General features: G+C 37.6%; 2 protein-coding genes across 4 annotated transcripts; one reads left to right on the top strand and one right to left on the bottom strand.

Annotated features, from left to right (window-relative positions):
* Window positions 1-363: 363 nt before the first annotated feature.
* eif4h (eukaryotic translation initiation factor 4h) lies at window positions 364-10,818 on the bottom strand. 3 transcript variants are annotated; one of them, XM_057351654.1, is made up of 8 exons: window positions 10,702-10,818; window positions 7,403-7,590; window positions 5,325-5,389; window positions 4,559-4,652; window positions 3,421-3,510; window positions 2,716-2,895; window positions 2,334-2,449; window positions 364-1,442 (listed from the first exon to the last, which is right to left on the bottom strand). In XM_057351654.1, exons 1-8 carry the CDS (start codon window positions 10,764-10,766, stop codon window positions 1,437-1,439), a joined length of 804 nt encoding a protein of 267 aa, XP_057207637.1. In that variant the 5' UTR covers window positions 10,767-10,818; the 3' UTR covers window positions 364-1,436. The 3 variants fall into 3 exon arrangements, with proteins under 3 accessions (XP_057207637.1, XP_057207638.1, XP_057207639.1); XM_057351655.1 differs by having other exon boundaries at window positions 3,439-3,510; XM_057351656.1 differs by lacking the exon at window positions 3,421-3,510.
* A 5,353-nt stretch (window positions 10,819-16,171) lies between these two features.
* si:dkey-35i13.1 (uncharacterized protein C11orf87 homolog) lies at window positions 16,172-19,003 on the top strand. The gene is made up of 2 exons (XM_057351189.1): window positions 16,172-16,458; window positions 16,956-19,003. Exon 2 carries the CDS (start codon window positions 17,094-17,096, stop codon window positions 17,541-17,543), a length of 450 nt encoding a protein of 149 aa, XP_057207172.1. The 5' UTR covers window positions 16,172-16,458; window positions 16,956-17,093; the 3' UTR covers window positions 17,544-19,003.
* Window positions 19,004-20,498: the final 1,495 nt, after the last annotated feature.

Below are 20,498 nucleotides of genomic sequence, written 5' to 3'. Positions count from 1 at the left end.
AGATCATTCGATATCCCCAACCCAGGGTTTCCTCTTTAAATCCTTGATTCGGTACATTTGCAGGACAATCACCCATCGTGTTTTTCCAGTAATGATGATGATGATAAAGATGTCCTGTGTGTGACTCAGTTAGTTGCCCAAAGTAGATAAGACTGTGTACAACATTGGAGTTCAATTACCTCGTTCTTAAGAAGCTTATAATACAATTTCTGAAATGTAACAAAGATGCCAACGGCAAGAACTCAGAGGGTAAGTTTTGATAAAACATTTTTTTAAATGACTGGCAAACATTTAGCTTCACAGGAGTCATAGAATAAATCCAATTCCCGTTTTCCTGTGTCAACACATTCATTTCAAACACTGTAAGATGATACAATTTATTGCCATAAACAGTGTAGGAAAATGACAAAAAAAAAAAGAATAAAAACAGCCAACCTCTATATAATAGTACAGTAAGAAAAAAATGGAACTTCCTCAAATGTATATCCAGTAAAATGCAACAAATAAAAGGGTCACAACATGGTTGTTCCATGAAGAACTACACTCGAACCACTAGGAGACAAAACTACAGTGCCTAGTGTCACCCTGCTTGAAAATGTGATGAGCAGTTAACTTTTGTTCAATAAGCTTCATATGTAAGGTAGTACAACTGGTGTTAAAGAATGTTCATTGTTTACATAACCATCTTTTTTCTTTTGTAATACGTTGCTGTAAAGCTGTGAAGGCTGCCGTCGACTGTAGACCCATGTGTCACCAACCAAATCTATCATGCATACGTGTTGCTCTTCTAAATGAATGAAATGATGTGGCTTATTGTTCCTGAAAGCTCTGGATAAGCCAGACGAGCTCCAAAATCTTTCCTAAAGACACTGCCACCAATTAAAACCAATTCAAAATGCTCTTCTCTTTGAAATCGTTTAATTAAGACAAGCTCAACGTTTTAATTTTTCAAACACAGTAAAGAAATTTAAAGAGCAAAATATAAAATGACACGGCAGGTTTTGCTCCTGCATGCCTACAAACTCGACACGTCTGGTCTCAACACAAAGATACTTTCGAAAGGGAGAGGGAGAGAGAGAAAGAGAGAGAGAGAGAGAGAGAGAGAGAGAGAGTGTGAGATCGTGAAGTCCTTAAACAGAATGGAATCGACCTGGAGATGTCGTCCTCCAAGTTTTGGGTCTTGGCGGTGTGTGGGCGGAGTCTGAGAGAGGGGAAGACAGGGGCAGAGTAAAGCCTACGCTCCACCCCCTTTCTAGAGGCCCTACACCTCTGTGCTTTTAAGCCAATGAGAAGAGGGTATCGTTTAGGATTCGAGAGGAGACCGGCATCTCGTGCCCCTGCCTGCGTGTCACTGGGAGAAGTCTTTTGAAAGATTTTTGGTGATCAAAGCCGGTCCAGTATAGCCTTCCGGAATAATGCAGCCACACTGACACACATTAATTCTTAGAGAACGGAAACAAAAAAACAAGAACAAAATGGTTACACAGGGTCTGTTTCGAGATGTTAACATTTGTACATGAACATTATTAGAATTCGTTCAACACAAACAGGAATTGCAGTAGATTGACGAAATGAACTTTGGTGAGATCTACCAATTAACGTCGGAATTGACTTCTGCGCTGTACTACTGTGTGCTTTGACACACCGATATACAGACACCATAAGCACTAAAAATAAGCACCACGTGTGCAAAATCGGTGGTTAAATTAGTTTGTTTGTTATCCAAACAAACTGCAAACATCACTTTTCACCAAAGGATCAAAACATCAGCTAGCTGCCCCGAGGTAAATATTTGATTTGAATCGGCGCAACAGAAGGTCTCGACCGGCATACTTCAATCTACCTTAAGATGAAAGAAACAAAAACATTTAAAATCAGCTTCCATTCCATTTAAGAGAGCAGCTCAAACCAAGGAAACCTTTCTGATCTCTTCGTGGATGTGAACCTTCCCGATGAAAACTACAGTACAGAGCAGGCACTAAATACAGGGAAGCAAAGGTGGACGTAAAACCATCGTGAAACAGTTTGCCATGCATTCACGAGCTGCTCGTTGGTATGTGCAGGTGTCACGACAATCGATGTGGGCGTGGTCTGTTTTCCTCGAATAAATATATACTCGCGCGGTCTGAATTCGGAAGTAGGGACTCTGTTCTTCTCGAACAGGTAGGAATGATGATAAGAAGCCTTATCGCATTCCCGTTGGCATGGTACGCTTTTTTGTCGTGTGTCATCCCGAAATCTCCCCCTTCCCCCTCGTACATCCCTCCCCTCTTCCTTCCTGCTGAAGCGCAGAGGGAGGCTGCAGTCTCTTAGTGTTTGTCTTTAGGAATTACCTCCTCCCTGGGTTTGGCACCCCCAAAAATGGCCGAGTTGGGGTTCGCCACTTGGTTGAGGGGACCTGCCACCGTACGGGGCTTCAGCTGTAGCCTTGGTCTTTGCGCTCGTTCCTCTGCAAAAGGGAAGCGAGAATTATTGAAGAGTAGGTTTTATACACCCGTTACCATAAAAGCGTAACTCAAGTCAACATGACACTGCGTTTGCAAAACCAATCTATCCAAAAACGAACCAGGAAGTCAAGTTAACTTATCCATCGGGAACTGGTTAATATTGCTTTTACACACAAAAATGCAGAAAGTGGTAAAAATGAGAAATTTGGATATCATGTTGACTTTTATATAATGTACTCATGTTTTGTGAAAGAATGAGCTTTGAGACCATCAGAGGGTTCTCTGAAGTCTGTCTGGCCTGCGCGAGGAGGTCCATCTTTGTAGCGCCCCATGCCTCCGCCGGCTCCGCCTCCAGCTCCGGCTCCGCCTCCAGCTCCACCGCCCCTTCTGTCACCAGGACGACCGCCACCTCGACCCCTCCCACCCATGAAGTCATCATCTCTAAATCCTGCAGAAAAATGAAGAGCGTAAAGAAACTGGTCCATCGCTCTCCCAATGCACAGCAAAGCTGTAGCGAAATACTGGTCCGGGATAAGCAATGTGCTGTGTTTCATAGTGATTACGGTGAGACTGATCACAGACCAGTATTTCCAGACAACTTGAATTTGGGAGAGGGCTTGAACACTGTTGAAAATGTGACAGATGAAAATTAGATGGAGTCCTTGGAAGATCATGAATGAGTCAAATTAACTTGAAACTATGAAGAAAATGCACAACATGTACCCTGTTTAAATCAGTTACAAGGGATTTAACGGAGTCTAAAGAGCATCTGTGACAAGCCGTCATTACAAACCGAGAGGCAACAAATATCAGTGGTAAAAACGTACAAAAAATGTAGTAATAAACCACTTAAAGCTGTTGGTTTACACAAAGCGAGAAAACACATGGCAACATTCTGAATGTACACTTTATTGCATCTTCAAGTTATTAGTTGATCATCTACAGCTAACACTCCAAAGGTTCGTGTTCTTGCCCAATTCACTTGTCGCACCTCCTCCGGACTGGTCGTAGTCGTCTCTGGGTTCACGTCCCCCTCCTCTGGCCCCGTGTGAACCACCGCGGCCTGAAAGGGACAGTGGGGCTCGGTTTAATGGGACGGCCAATGAAAGCTAAGATCAGGGTGAAGGAGAGAGCCACCCAGAAAATGGTTCGACTGAACCCATCGCAACGCTTCTAAAAGGCACTGCAGTTGTTAGTGGGGTAGGAAAAAGTGCTACAAGTTGTTTCTATAGAGGAAAGTGGTTTAAAAAATAAAGATGAAAAATGTGCACATGAAAAATGATTGTGAAAACTCACACAAAATTATTCATATTACTATGGATGCGATGTTAAGAAATGTCCAATTATCCCATACTCTGTTCAGCACAATATAGGCAAGCAGAAAGATCCAGAATGAGAAACAGAAGACACAAAGTTCACAAATCAAGCTTTACTTAAGGATGAGCGACCATCATTACAGTACAGTATTTTGATTTCGCCGATGCGGAAAACGTTCAAGTTTTCAGCATCTGTCTCGCTCTATGGGGATGTGAACACATGAACTGCATCACCAGAGAGTTTACCTCATGAGTATCTTTGTGGCGACCCGTCAAAATAAAAGTCAGGTTAACTTGAACAAATTATGACATACCCAGATGAAAAAAACTGTAGTGTACTATATTATTTACTTCAGTAAAGTGTTGTAATTGTGCTAGTAAAAAAAAAACTACAATAATTTTGTTAGACAAACAGAGAAAAAATGTACTGGTAAGATACTGGCTTACATTAACATTTGCACACGATGTCATGGTTTTGTGGAGTTTTTCCATAAGGATCAACTGCAGTATCTAGTACTAATTTAATAGTTTAAGCGTAAATACTATAGTATACTAAAGTATTTTTTGAGGTGGCCAAATGTGTTACTATTGTATAGTAAAAAACGGAAAACACAGAATGTAGAAAAATTTCATGGTTATATACCAGCCACTAAAATTCAATAAACATGTTAATGTTGGTGTTATTAAGTGTTATTAAATAAAGTATATTAGCACAAAACGATTAAAAACAACAGAAAGCATTAATGACATGTAAACAATGTCTCGACAAGACCAATATGCTAACTAATTTAGTACCTCTGTCGTCTTTTCGGAAGCCAAAGCCTCCGGCGCCACGTTCTTGCCTTCGGCCCTCTGCGATGTCCACCCTCAAAGACCGATCTCCTAGTAACTGTGTTATAAACATATTAAACCCTATTTACACACAGTATATCTACACTGATCAAGCAATCCTAAATACAGGTGCAACAGACAATATTAATTTGTTTTGTTTTACTCAAGCCTTTATTTAACGCATCATTAGCTGTAACAAAAATAATTCAGAAAACTGAAAAAAAAAACAAAGCAGCATCATAACATTTATGCATTTGGTTTAAAATGAAAGTTTAAGAATATCACCCCTGGGAATGTAACAACTCACTGTGAGCAGGTTGAAAAATCGATTAAAGTATGTGACGATTCAAGTCGGTCGAGATGTTAAATGAATCATACATGTTTTGAACAGCAGAGGCCGCTGTGTTTACTGCAAACTTGGAAAAGGTGGACATGCTGGATTTTTTTTTTGGAATTTGTTTTAAAATTGAAATTTAGTTATGTTTTTGACATAAAAAAATATTTTTATTTTACAAAGAAATGTGCATTTGAGAAATAATAAAAGGGCTCTAGTTCATTTCTAATTTGTCACAACTCCTTTTGTAAAAAAAATTGTATTGTGAGATCAGTATCGTAAATCGCATTGCACCGTGAGCTAAGTGAATTGTTACATCCCTAATCACCCCTTATTTTATACCTAGTCATGACAAGTACCATATAAATGAATACAACAAGAATGTAATCTACTTACAGCGCCATCATACGTCAAAGCCTCTTTTAAAGATTCCAAGTCGTCAAACTCCACATAACAGAAACCTGGAGCAGGAAGAAGCAAAATAAAGTTACATAAACATAAAAATGATGGCCATTAAACTAGAGGTCGACCGATAAATCGGCCGATTTTTTAATTAATCGGCATTGGCCGATTGTGCCGCAAATTAGGCCGATTTACAGCAGAGGTGGGTAGAGTAGCCAAAATCTTTACTCAAGTAAAAGTTATTTTTTTTATTTTTTTATTTTTTTTTAAGTAAAAGTCACTATTTTAAAATTTACTTGAGTAAAAGTAAAAAAGTATGCAATGAAAAAACTACTCAAGTATCTAGTTACTTAGTTACTTTGTATCTGATTATATAGGCCTACTACATTAAATTAATATTAACGCCAATATTTTAATATTACATTTTAATCAATATTTTTAATTATCATAAGCAGATATCTTTGCAATATACTAGAGAGACTAAAGAATAGACAAACACAGAAGAGACAAGCATTTCTGTACATTTCATCTAGTCCTGATGTCAATTTAGTTTACACAACTTATTTAGAATAATAGACCATGTCAAACTAAAGCATGAACTAAACTCAGAGCATTTCCTAAGATGATCTAGAACATCTGCAGTGCTCTCTTAAATGAAATACACATTTTTGAACAAAGCTCATGTTTTCTCGTGTTGTGTCACGTGTGTATTGTGAAACGCTCTTACTTGTAAACAAACAGTAAACAGTGAACCACACGCCCATCAACAAGTTTTCTTCCTTCTGTTCTTCAAATGTATATTTCTGCAGGCCCACGTCTCTGTGTCTGACAGGTAACGTGCATGCTGCTGTGTCTGACGAACAGGTCGCGCGGGTGCGCGCAAATGGCGGGCATTTATCATCGCTGGCAAACAATATGACACATTTACAGTTTTGATTGTATAGATATAGATTAATATCCACTTCATCCAACGCTCTTTGTGTTCTGCGTGTTCTTAAGTTTCGCGCTACGAGGAGTGAGTAATCCTGCTTCAGATGATTCAGATCGTGCTGCGAACTGAACAAATCATTTGAACTGATTCATTAGCCTATTCAAATGGTTTTGCCCATTGTTCAATTAATGCTTTCCAAAGAATCGACTCAAATGAATCGATCACTCGGGAATGCCCGTAAAAAGAGACGACAACATTGAAATAAACAACGCGTTTTAAAAAGCATATTTTAAAATGAAGGAACGAAGGAACGTCGCGCAATGTAAGTTATGTAACGAAGTAAAAGTACAGATTTTCTATTAGAAATTTACTCAAGTAAGAGTAAAAGTACACACTTTTAATTTTACTTAAAAAGTACATATTTTCCAAAATGTTACTCAAGTAAATGTAACTAAGTAAATGTAGCGCGTTACTACCCACCTCTGATTAACAGGCAGGTGCATCTGTGAGCAGCTAAGCGTTGTTGTGGAACACGCGCTGCCTCTTGCGGCGTAACACTGTGGTGTCCCTCTGCCTGCTAACTTTTTAACTACCTGATAACTTCACAAGAAAACGGTAAGACTTAAATTCTTTTTATCCTTCGTTCTTAATCTAGCCTCGTATATTTCATTGATTAAATATGATGCTACTTGAGAATGCGAGTAACTTTTTGGAACTCTATTGTTAGTGAGCCTTCAACCACATAGTTTAGGCTACATGTAAGTTATGCACGGGTACGAAAACCTGGTGACGAGCTGTTTGTGGTGGTTTAAACACATTCGACCACAAGAGTATTATTACTATAAATTACACTGTTATCTTGTACCCTGCAATAACCACTTACTCAATATTTCTCAATCAAGTGCACTGATTTGAAAAGACATTTCTTCAATATAGAAGAAATTGTTTAATTTAAGCAGTATTCTGTATCACTTCTTATTACTTAATTAGATTTAATGAAATGAAGGTGGAAAAAAGAAAATCGGCCAAACATATCGGTCATCGGCTGGCCTGATTTCTAAAAATCGGCATCGGCCAGAGAAAAACCCATATCGGTCGACCTCTACATTAAACATGACTGTTATTGTATAAGGCAGCTTACCTTTGAACTTGTCTGTCTCTTTGTCTCTGACTAGCCGAACGCTCCTGATGCCGACGTCTTTGAAAATGGCATCTATGTCTCCTTGCACTGTGTTGAAGGGCAGGTTGCCAACGTATGCGGTGTAGGGCGGCTCTGTGGGGAGTTCCTTCTGCTTTCGGGGTCCGCTTGGGCCACCACCACCTCGGGGTCTGCGGTCCAAAACAATAAACACCTTAGTTTGCCTTTCAAACTCACTAACTACCCATCTATGCAAGTAGTAAATGAATATGGTAAACAATCAGTTTCATGGTACCACCTAGACAGCAAAGAATACAAAATCATTAAAAGGACACTTCACCCAAAACTGAAAATTCTGTCATCATTTACTCACTTTCGAGTTGTTCCAAATCTGTATTCATGTCTTTAAAGAAATTAGAAGAATGCTTTTAACCAGACCCCCATTGACTACCATACTAGGAAAAAATACAGTGGTAGTCAAAAGTGCCACAGAACTGTTTGCTGTCCTACATTCTTCAAAATGCCTTATTTTCTGTTCAACAGAACAAAAAAAGATTTTCCTACTATGGGAGTCAACGGGGGGCAAGTTCTGTTTGGTTTTAAGCATTCTTCCAAATATCTTTCTGAGTTCATCAGAACAAAGACATTTATACAGATTTGGAACAACTCGAAGGTGAGTAAATGATGACAGAATTTTTGGGTGAACTGTCCCTTTAAGGTTAAAAAAAATGGGAATCTAATACGTGAAACCCAGTGACAATGAAATACAAATGGGTGAAAGCAAGCGAAAATCTGTTTTTTATCATTGTTCTGAATCTAATCTGAACATAGTCTTTGACAAAACTCTTCTGTTCAAAATGTTAATAATAAAATATGAAATGTTTGCATATTTATATAAAACATTCTAGGGGTCGGAGAGTTTTGTAAACGCGATTAAAAATGCCAGTTGGCAACTTTTAAAACACAGACAGCTAAAGAGTTAAGAAGCATTTCGGTCAGTCTACATGATATTTTGCATTTGTGGCCTCAGACTTTATGTAAATAAGTGTAAAACTACTTAACATAGCAAAATGTAACAGTTCAGAGGTTTGAAGAGCAATACTGACAAAAGCGTGATTTCAGCACATCCCATTCTTCACTGAAGTCATTGCAAAGCAAGGTTAAAAGATTCTGATTGAAAAGGTCAGAGACACTCCTCTGGTGTCACACTGAAATGAAGCCGTGTGTAGACCATAACTGGCTGTATAGCATGACATCTTTTACCTCAGCCTGCATGTCTTCAGACTGAATGATAAACTACTGATACTGGCAACTCAAGAAATCAGATCAACTGACAAAAACCATGTGGCATAGTGCAACAATAACATTTATTAATGCAATGTAGTGGAGTGAAAAGTATAACGCTTCAGAAAGTAGTGAAGTATTTTTCTTTAAGTAAAAACACTGATACAATATATAAAAAAATGTTCTTGAAAGATAAAATACTTTACTGCAGAAAAGGCATTAGTACTGCAGTCATCTCTGTCTCTGGCTGTGACAACTACCCCAAGTCCCCCCTGCTTAGTCATAAACTGTTTTATCAATACAAGCGGTCAAATGTTCAGTAAATGTTTTTCTTGACCTTACTTAGATCTGAAAGTGACAGTTCACCAAAAAATAAAAATTCTGTCATCATTTACTCACATTCGAGTTGTTAATCCAAATCTGCATAAATGTCTTTGTTCTGAAGAAAGATATTTGGAAGAATGCTAATAACCAGTTCTTGGACCCAATTGACTACCATAATAGGAACAATTACTATATCTTTTTTTTGTTTGGTTGAAAAGAAGAAAAGATGAAATTTCAAAGAATGTAGGACAAAAAACAGTTCTGGCGCACTTTTGACTACCATTGTTTTTTCCTACTATGGGAGTCAATGGGGTCCAAGAGCTGTTTGGTTGCAAGCATTCTTCAAATTTTCTTTCTCCGTGTTCAACCAAACAAAGAATTGTATACAGGTTTGGAAGAACTAGAGAGCGAGTAATTCATGACAGAATTTTCATTTTTGGGTAAACTGTCCCTTGAAGACATACGTTTAAATTTTGAAGACAAATATAATTATTCAAGCATATTAGTTTCTTTCATTACAAAGCTAAAATCAGACATAATGTGTTTGGATGCCTTTGACTGGATTATTCAGAAAAAGCAGTCTATTTGAGCCCACCGAAGATCAATATTGTTTTTAAAGCATCTTAGGGTGAGACCTCAAAAAGTTGGCTGATGAAATCCAAATGTAAGCAGTAACTACTCTAAAAAAATAAATAAAGATAACTTTATAGTTTATTATTTATAGTCCAATAAAGATTACTTTGTCACAACATATGCCATAGTTTATGTGCATAATCTAACATGCAAAAAATATTAAGTGAATGAGAAAGTGACCCAAAACTTCTAAATGGTGTTTAAACAATACCTAAACAAACATGCCACCCATCAGCATTTGTTTAAAAATGGCATTTCTTTAACATTCACAGTGGTTTTATTCTAGTAAAGATGTAATAAGTAATACCAACAAATACCATGGTTAAACTATACCAATTATTTTACTTGTAGTACAACCATGGCTAATTTCCATAAGGGATTGTATAAAGCATATAATATCAACTTTACATGAGGGTTTTACATTGGACTTTAAGTGAAAAATTCTGCAGCATGAAAAAAACATAATTACTTCTTTGACACGTTTGCTTTCTGTTTCTATACTCAATAACTGATAAATGCCACACATGTATGTGACTTATGCACACAAAGCCATCTGTAACATCTGGGGAGCGGTGAATTTCAGACCATAAGTGCATGGCATCAGGTTCATTTCTTGTGAAACATTCAAATTAATTCTTGAGTTAAGTCAACTAGCAACCAGCTATGAATACAAAACATTAGTGGTAGAATAGGTCAAAACCAAGTTTAAGGCCCAAATGCATCGTTTGTGCACATCTACCGATTTCTAAACCCTACCAGCAGCCACTCAAACTAATAAAATAACAAGTGTCCTATTAATAATCATATAAGATAGAATTACAGACGTGGGGTGTTACACAACGTCCACAGGCGCACAAACCGCTGACTCGGCCGTCAGACGTGCAGCCCATGTGGGTTGAGTTTCATGCCCAGCCTTCCATTCATCATAGCGGGAGTGCGCGCAGCTGCTGCGCGGCCTACACCCGCTCGATCTCCCGCAACCCTGCACGCAAACGCACCGGCCATCTGTCATATACGGTCGCATGCGCGCTCTATCGAATCTCTGAGACACTCTTTCATACCCTCTTCCTCCACCGAAGCTCCCGTAAGCCCGATCCCGGTCATCGTAGTTATCGTAATCCGCCATTGCCGAAGATGCTGTCCAGAGAAAGCAGCAGTCTGACGCTTAAGGACCCCACAATATACGGCGCTGAAGTTAAGCTGTCCTTTGCCTGCCTGAAGCGCGACATTTGCGGAATTTAAAATTACATGTATATAATAATATTTTAGACCCACTCGAGACATTAGAATTTGATGGGTGTATGCTATCAATTCAGAATAGAGGATAATACACATTTTAAAGGTAACGGTGATTTTTTTTATATCAGGGAACTGCGTGTGAAGTCGAGGCACGAGCTAACGTGATATAGTACCGGTTATTTTTTGAGTAGAGCACGTGATGCATCTATACAAATTTACAGATTTATTTAGATTTACCTGTACACTGCCTTGTCCATGGGAATGTAGATATATTTTTTAATATATTTATGCTTTGCAAATAACTGCTGTGATTGAAATCAGCCGGCTGTGAAATACGAAAACACGTTTATACGTTTAGTTCATAAAGCAGCATGGCTCATGAAACATTTAACTATGGCATAAGATGACTCAATTTTATGTCTATGACAAAAATGTTGATGTAGTCATTAATATATAAATTGTCAACATAACATAATATAATAAAAAACGTAGCTACTTATATTATATAATATTATAAGACAAAGTGGAGTCAATTGTGTGCAATTCCCTTATGCTCTGTATACTCTACTATAGGATCAAATACACTGAATTTTACACTGGTCAACTCTGACTTAACAAAGTTTATCGTCTAAGAGAAATTTCTAAGAGAGCTAAATGTTAAAAAAAATGTTAGCTAAACATTTTTCTATATTTATTATAGTGAGTAATGCTGATAATATAACCAGTTGCTATATCATTTGTTATTATTACTACACAGGAAAATCGCCAGTGTTAAAAAAGGTCAAATTAACTCTCACAGTGTAGTGTGGATTATATATATATTTACATTATTTGACTTTTTATAACACTGGCGATTTTGCTGTGTAGTGGTCCCAGAACCAAATCAATAAACGTGTTGCTTTTGTGCATGAATGTATCATTACAGTAACCCTCCACTGGATGGAGACAGAGTCCACTGAAATATTCGCCTAAAACTCAGACATACAGGTATAAGCATACTGTTGTTTGGAATAGCACACTATAGCATACCATTACTAATTGTGCAGTAGTAGTTTTGTATGCAAAGGATACCTGTACACTTACAAGTGTAGTAACCTACTACTTACATCAACACACGATGGCTTCTTGTAACTTTGCATTGACCGTTTTGAATCACAGCATATATCTACTCCTTTACAAGCTTTACAGGTGAATGACCTGAATCTGCATGTTTTGTTTAATGTTAGTTGCCCGATATAAGTCTCCTTAAAGAATGTGTTGCATTCTCTGCTGTGGCAACCGATAGCACTGTGACTTAGGACATTTCATTGATATGCATTACAGGACTGATTTATATGGAAATGCAAGGGATCAGAAAATCATGAAAATATTTACATTTCCAAATGTTTTGTCTATATGTTACCACATTTCAAAAAAATATTTTGTTAATATTTGTTAATTACATGTTTGGTCAATAAAAATGCCTAATTATGTTAGAATGACTTTCGTTATAGAACCTCATAAATATGAAAAAATAAAAGTTATGTGTCGAGTGTTTAGACATTGAGTACCTAGTACATTTACAGCAAGAACACAGTTCATTTCCAAGGTTACAATCATCATCTTTTATTTTAATAAAAACTATTAGTAATATTTATTGCATCAACATTCATTTCATGTAAAAGCCTACAGTACTGTCACATACCAGCATCATGGCAGATGTTCTGCAAACCCATCTGAATAATAGCAATGCTCTCATGTCCTTGACATCTGATAATTATTTATTTTGGGCTGAAGGCCCAGGATCGATCTGATGTGTGTTTAGGTCAATGGCGACTTTGTGCAGAATGAATGTACTACTGGCTGCACTGACAAAATATTAGTCAGATGGTTTCAGTGTGCCGCACATGTAACTGCCAAATTTTTGTCAAAGATTGAGTGACCCATGCCAGGACACCAAAACAATTAAAGGGAATTTTTACTAATTGGAACTAGTTGGCACTTTACTGGGTTCTTGCTGACAAAACAGCCCACGATATGCAGGTCCCTAGACACGGCCGAGCTGATCCTTAAATGTAAGTCTGAGGGGATTTTTACTCATTTCATCACCTACAAGGAAAAAAGTCAAATTAGAGTCACAGCTTTTCTCCTCAAGATATCATTTATAGTGCAGCTGTTGTTCAAATCTCCAACCAAGGAATAGTTATGTTTACTTCAGCAAGCAATTTGCCCCCTAGTTCTTTTCCTTTCTTTTATTTTATTCACAATGAATTTATTGACAACATCTTTCAAAATGCATCAACACGTATGTAGAAAAATGATAACATTTTTCATTACAATACAATGCAAATGTTTGTGAGAAGTGTATTGAGTAGTATAAAAAGAAACACATTGGTTTGTCCAAAAATAACTGCATAGGAGGCGTTGTTTTTTTGTGCTACTGACTCTGTCCAACCAGATTCATTGACCATAAAAATTGAATAAATACATGGCAACCAAAATCTACTAAATATCTTAATCTTCACCCCAACCCCCTCCAAGTAGTGAATTTATTTTATTGATCCCATTTGGGAAATTCGATATTGTTATAGGCCTAATGATTTCCTCTATTTAGGCACTGCCCAGGAACATTCAGATGTTCTGATACATCGCTGTTATGTTGTAATGATTATTTTGGTGGAGTTTTATGTGTTTATTCCCCATATTGACCATGATGTTATCAGAGTAACTGGACTCAGGAAGATGAATGGTTAAAAAGTGCTAAGTGGTTGAAGTGATAATGGAGGTCACTTTGCACATTTAGTGAGGGTAGTACAAATGATGTAGTAATTCATCTCTATGGGGATTGGTGAGGCAGCCTATACAGCATAGATTAGCAGCACAATTAAAATGTTCTGTATCATTGGTGGTAGTACATGAGGGACGACTGTGTATTACATTGTGTTTCAATAGCAAACTTTAAGGTGAAGGGTGCAATACTAACCCTTGTTTCTCAGCATATGGCCAGAAACATGAGGCTCTGAAGGCCCAACACAGTTTCTTAGTATACAATCTAAGGTGAAATATTTCATTTGTATTAAAAATCAGCAAGTGGGTCCAAAAATCTAGGACTAGTAGCAAAACCAATGCAAATCAATGGGGCGCAGTTCAGTTTCTTCAAAATATCTTCTTTTGTGTTCTACAAAAGAAAGAAAGTCTTAAACATTGAAATGAAATGAGGATGAGTAAATCATGACAGAATTTTAATAACTTGAATATAATGTATTGCAGAACATTTGAAGAGTTTGGTTCCAAAATGAGATAACTCCGTTTTTATTTTATTCAAAAATCATGTTTTTTTTTATTGTGCATTGCAATTAATATCAATACTGCAGTTGGTTTGTTTTGATTTAAGCCATAATAACTCCAAAAATACAGCCAACTAACAGAAAAAACACAATAAAAACATAACATAATAAAAAACAATTTGTCATGTCACTGTGTTGTCATTGTCATTCACCTATTCTTCCCATGATGCCTATGAAACCTTGAGAATATTGCTGGTCCAAAAATGTGTCTAGTCCCATGAAATAAGGACTCTAGAAATGTTGACACAAAACATCCAGCTGACCATGTTATAATGATCTTATGCCTGTACATTGAGAATAAATGCAGCCGCACCAAGTCCCGTGCAATAACACACACAAATAGCCCAATGGCCAAATAGCATGACATGGACAGTTTCTATACTGTAAACAAATGCGCCACTGTTGTATAATTGGCATTGGAAACTGGGTCTTTTTAAAAAAATCTTCTAAAGGGGTAGTCCACCCATTTTTTTATTCAACTTCCCTCATGTCATAAAAGAAAAGACATTTGGAATAATGTCTGAGCAGTTTTATGTTCTAAACAGAACTGAGTTTTGCTTGCTATATATGACTGCTGTTGTTTAGGAAAATCTTTATTAAAATGATTGATAATGGCATGTGTCAGGGATTGCGTGGAGGAAGAACCCAAGTGCAGGCAGTGGGGATTAAGGGGTTAACAGAGAATTTATTTTAAAGAAACAAAACACAAAACCCACGTGGGGGTCAAACACAGGCACAAGAAAACAATATACAAGAACAGAATGAGGACTCACTAAACACTAAACAACACTTGGCAAAAACTAGACTAAACACTTACTACAGGACTGGGGATACACAGCAAACAGGAACACGGCGTACACGAAACCAAAGCCACCATCAACACGGGTAAGCATAACAAACGTAATCCAAGAGCACAAGACAAAGAAACATGAGGGCATTAAATAGGGAAGACAAATGAAGGATAACGACACAGGGCAGGTGAGGGTAATCAAACACGGCCGGGAAACAATACATGAAATGAGAGGGGCGGTGCCAATGACGAGACACTGGAGAGAACGCATATTATTGTCAAAAGGACAATAATATGTTTCTCTCCACACATAACCAAAGGGTTTGGCATGGCTCTGCCACAGGACCAAGAAAAACATGACTAATAGAGGCAGAGCCATGACAGGCATGTGCCATTCAATCTTTAATGTATTCTAAAAACACAAGGCATTGATCTTTTGTCTACCACTGAAGAATGAAAGATACAGTTTGGGTTTGCACCAACATGGGGGTAAATGATGGCAGAATTTTGATTTCTGGGCAAGTCTAGCACGTTTACATTGCAAAACAATTGAGAAGCAGTGGGATGCTAAGTCAGCACAGTTTACTCAGCAAAGTCAGCATGTGCAGTAGCTGGACTATACTTTGCTAACAATCAATTAATTTTACCTTAAAAAAAATACAATATATAATAAATGCATAATATAATTGATTCAATCTGTATATATCAATATAATGTTGTATGTAAATGGTAACATACTGCAAAATGTCCCATTGAAATTACATTTATGGAGATGATGGTTGTTTCTTCTATACAGGCTTTTATGTCCCAGTATATGATTTTTTAAACTAATATATTTATGATTTAAATTGCATGCAAAGTTTGAATTTCAAAATCTCAATTTAATTGTGAATGGAATCCTGCTAAAAGCTGCTACTCTACCACACACTTTGTGTGCTGAATCTTGTGGTTAGTTCATATCTTGGAGATGAAAGGGTCATTTTGTATCCGTTAGGATGTATCCATTACAACTCAAGCATTGTTTCGTGCACATTAACTATACGCTGCACTTCGTTTCTGTAACGAAAGGAATCTTTAACGAAAGGAATCTTAAAAACCTCTTTGATTCTCCTTCTTAACCATAGTAAGGCACATAAAGTTGTCGCATCCCATTCCTCTTGCTTGTGCGTAAAGTTATGACAAGGAGATATGTGTGCGCAGCGCACAAAGACATGGGAGGAGGCGTTTGTTGACATCATTCCATTTTAAGTACTCTTATTTCACCCTCATATGTTTTACCGACAAACCTCCAATTGTCATCGAGAAATCTGTCTGAATGAGATTGCCGGATCGTTGGTGTGATCAAATGCGATACGTCATTGAGAGCTGCAGCCATTGGCTGAATTCAGCTCATTTTTCTCCAGAATTTGCAACCACGACCGGTCTTCGCCTCCGGAGCAGCGAGATCCCTACAGTAGAGGCAGGTAAACCACTGCTTTTAATGTAGATCTGTGCGTATTCATTTGATCGATGCAGCCAGAGATCGTAGGGCACAGAGTATCCATCGCGGGATAATTTACTGGGTGCTATACGGTTTCTTAGGACAGAAATTGACGAACAGCCTTCAATTGTGGCTGGACTGAAGGAATGCCGCATTTGAGAATTGAACGCTGAACCAAAACTCATTTTTTCTGTCATTGTAAGAGAATAGCTTCGTAAAAACTGAGAATTTTACGCGGTGTTATATGCGCACGTACGCCGCAAACTTCGCGTCCAGTGCTCCCAAAATAAGATATTTCTTTTGTCTCAAACAGCAGCATAGATCGTGAATGCGTCAAAGGTGGGGATTTGAAAGTATTGTAAAGGACATCATATGCGTTTTTCACCTTTCAAACTGTAACGTGACTAGATTATGCCCCTTTTGTGCAAAAGCCCGCATGCTTTTGTCTTAACGCTGGATTCTTGATTGGATCTATTTCAGGTGGACTCCCTTGGGAACCATTCCACTCCAGAGAAATGAATGCAATATAGCGCACAAGTTCGCAGGGGTGGAAATTTATATTCGCTTTCATCTCCTCAATTCTTCCTTGCAATATAGACCCTAACCGAACCGGACTAAATGAGTGCCCGGACCTTGGAGAGACCGGCGCTTTCCATTCCCCATTGTGCCTTAAACGGAACCGCTCGGACCAACAATGGCACCTGCTTTGACCGCGTGGATCAGTTGTTTCAGGCGTTTTCCTCCACGGTCGTGCTTTTCGTGCTCATCGCATTGATCATTGGGATAATAATCGTCTCCATCACGACCTTTCACTTCCACAAAAGCAAGATGAAGAAGCGCAAGATACAGAAAGCCCAGGAGGAGTACGAGCGCGACAACTGCAGTCCTAAAGCGGCCAAAGGCAAGCCGGTGGTCAGGCAGTGCGTAATGGTGAGACCCCCCACGGCAGTGCGCAAAAGTGATCCGAACAACGAAGATCCTGGCGTGACGCCTCAGATGCCCGAGGATACGAGGCACACGGGACAAGTAAACGATGAGAACTTGTTGGAATCGGTGGCTGTATCTTGATAAAGCAGTGGCAGCTTTTCCTGAACGCTGTAAATACCTCTGTATTGATATGATGTTATCTACGGAATATAGAAATCATTTGTATAACTTTTCATCGTAAGGTTTGGCAGGAGCCTCTGAAGGAAATTGTCTTCAGGTTTCAATGGTTTCGGAGAAGAAAAGACTTGTCAGAAACCCCCCCCCCAAAATGCTAATGGGACTGCGATCATTATTTGGAAATCCTACTGGGATTGAAAGAGAATCCTCTAAAAATCTAATGAAAGACTAAGATTAAAATCCTACTTGATAAAATGTAGTTTTGGGGAAAAGGCAGGGATCAATTAATCCATAAAAGATGGCACTGAATGCTAAAAAGGAATATTTGAGTCCTAATTTGTAGCTAATCCTAATGGTATTAGGTAAAGAGAATCTATTAAGCATGGAATATGTGATTAACATCAAGGTAGCCCATTTTATATTTAATTTAATTCAAATGTTCAATTAATCCAGTAGGAATTTATTTGATGCTTGTTTATTTTATGCATTCAATAAGCCCTCTTTTAGGATTTTTTGACATATGCCCTTTATCTGTACATGTGAATTAACTTGTCCACTCTTCTTATGTCGTGCAACCTGCAGTTGTAAATTGCAGGGTTGTTGTTGAGGAATTGTAAAATTGTAAACAGACAAATTATTGACCCATTGACAAAGTATGGTTATTAACTGAACAACACGCTGTAAGATATTTCTAATATAAAGGAAAGTGACGTTCACAGATAAAGACATGATTCTTTTGTATAAAGCTTGTACAGGCGCTGTCCAATGCTTTGGTGCTGAAACAGGGTCCCAAACATTGGTCTTGTGTAGACTCTCAACTTACAACAATTTACATTTGTTTTGAGAACATTTTTAGATGTTACACTTAGGCAACATTGTTGTTTCTTTTGACTAACAGGTTTCCAATCTGGGATTTTTTGTTTGTTTATCTCAGTGGCATTGTTCAAGATAGATGCTCAGTTCGTGCCATTCTGTCTTGGCATGAATAGATTTAGTGTTTTAACCCCTTTATCCCCAGACTGTTATAATGTGCAATTGCGGCTGCTAGTGGTAGTATAGTCTATACTTGTTTTGTTCATGGCACTGTATAATCATAGTAAAACTTATGTAACCTGAGGCATTTTGTGTTACAGCTCTGTATGATGCTATCCTTTTGCCTTTTCGCTCTAGAGTAATATAATGATCAAGTAATATATTTTTATTTTAGGATTCTAAACTAGTATATCAGTCAAGCTACAATAGCCTAAATAAGAGAACATTTTAAAAGTTATTTCATGCATTTGACGTTGTGTTGAACCAGATATGGAAGTTATAGACAGCTATCACGTATTGTATAACAACAGATATTGGAGTTTGAACTTTGGTTTTAATTTATTCCATGCATATGATTTTGAATTACCAATAAAGTATTGTGGAAAAGGAAAGCATGTCTTCAATTATTTTATTATTTCCAATTAATTTACTTTATTTTTAATGTGTGTTATATATTTTTTTACTTTTGTTTTAATTTATTCCATGCATATGATTTTGAATTACAAAATAAAAATATTGTGGAAATGGGCGTGTGTTTTTAATTTGTTTTTTTCCCTTAGCGTTTACTTTTTTTATTAATAATTAATTTACTTTATTAATTATTATTTTAATATTGTTTTTTAAGTTTGGCTTTAATTCATTCCATCATATGATTTTGAATTACCAATAAAATATTGTCAAAATGCTATTACTGATTAATTTACTTAGGTAACACCAATCTGTAAGTGGTAGTTGTAATTTATTAACACATGTAGTCATTTCTTAATACTTCAAGTCTGAAGCTATACATCACAAGTCATTATTTACTAATAATCTTTTCCCTGTCATTACTGCCAAATACCATAGAAGAACCATTTTTGCCTGTATGAACCTTTAACATGCACAATACTGTTTCACACAAGGTTCTTTGTAATGGAATAGGGTTCTTTAGACTATGAAACAGTAGAAATAAAACATTCTTTAAGAAAGTTTGTTCTTTGGGGAAGCAGAAATCATTCTTCTATGGCATCGCTGTGAAGAACCTGTAGCACCTTTGTTTTTAAGAGTGCATCATTTTTTTAATTCCAAAAAGGCACCATTGGACATACTGCTCTAGGTGTGATGTCACTGAAGCCAACAGCCATTGGTTCTCATGAGTCATGTGACACAAGACATGCTTGACTGAGTTTGCTCCTAAACCATTGGTTCTTGCAAGTCACATCAGCGATCTTGACCAGTTCAAAACACATGCACCACAGATTTCCAGCAGTCATTACTACATTGCACACTCCAGTCATGCCACATAGAAACACATGAGAGATAAATGCTGTCAGTTGTCTAAACTTCATACTGGAACTGAATCCAATCACCCTTCACAAATAAAATCATTATCATCTGTCCATCTCTGTCAAAAGGTTAATGGCTTGGCTGCTGTGAAACCCGCTCTGAACGGGATGTGAGCAATGGTGAGCTTCACTGGGTAGAGAGAAAGAATACCACTTCTCATCAATGCTTACTGTTTCCTTTTTAATCAAACGCCAGAGCACAAACAAAGCCAGTAGGAGATCTTTTTTATCTCATCTCCAGCCAATCAGAGACCATTTGAGCTGGATACACCTGTGTGTTCCCACACTGTACGCTGTGCCAAACTTGTGCCCACTGCACAGCCCACTCACTTCTCTATGTCTCATTGTGTGTGGGCTGGCACAGCCATTGGCAGCGCATTCTACACCTAACAGCTCTGTCTGCCCACATCATATCAATTTGTGATATTATTAAGTGTGAATAAGAATATTTGGGCTGAATGGGTGTAATTAATATGGATGGAGATAGAAAAAATGTGTTGTTGTCCCTTAATCCATATGTCTAAATCCACATTTAATCCCAAATGATTGAACTGTTTTGTAA

Source organism: Triplophysa rosa, linkage group LG14 (assembly GCF_024868665.1).
Source record: "Triplophysa rosa linkage group LG14, Trosa_1v2, whole genome shotgun sequence".
Lineage (NCBI taxonomy): Eukaryota > Metazoa > Chordata > Actinopteri > Cypriniformes > Nemacheilidae > Triplophysa > Triplophysa rosa.
The sequence above is the reverse complement of the archived record's forward strand: the minus strand, read 5'-3'. Positions and strand labels throughout refer to the sequence as shown.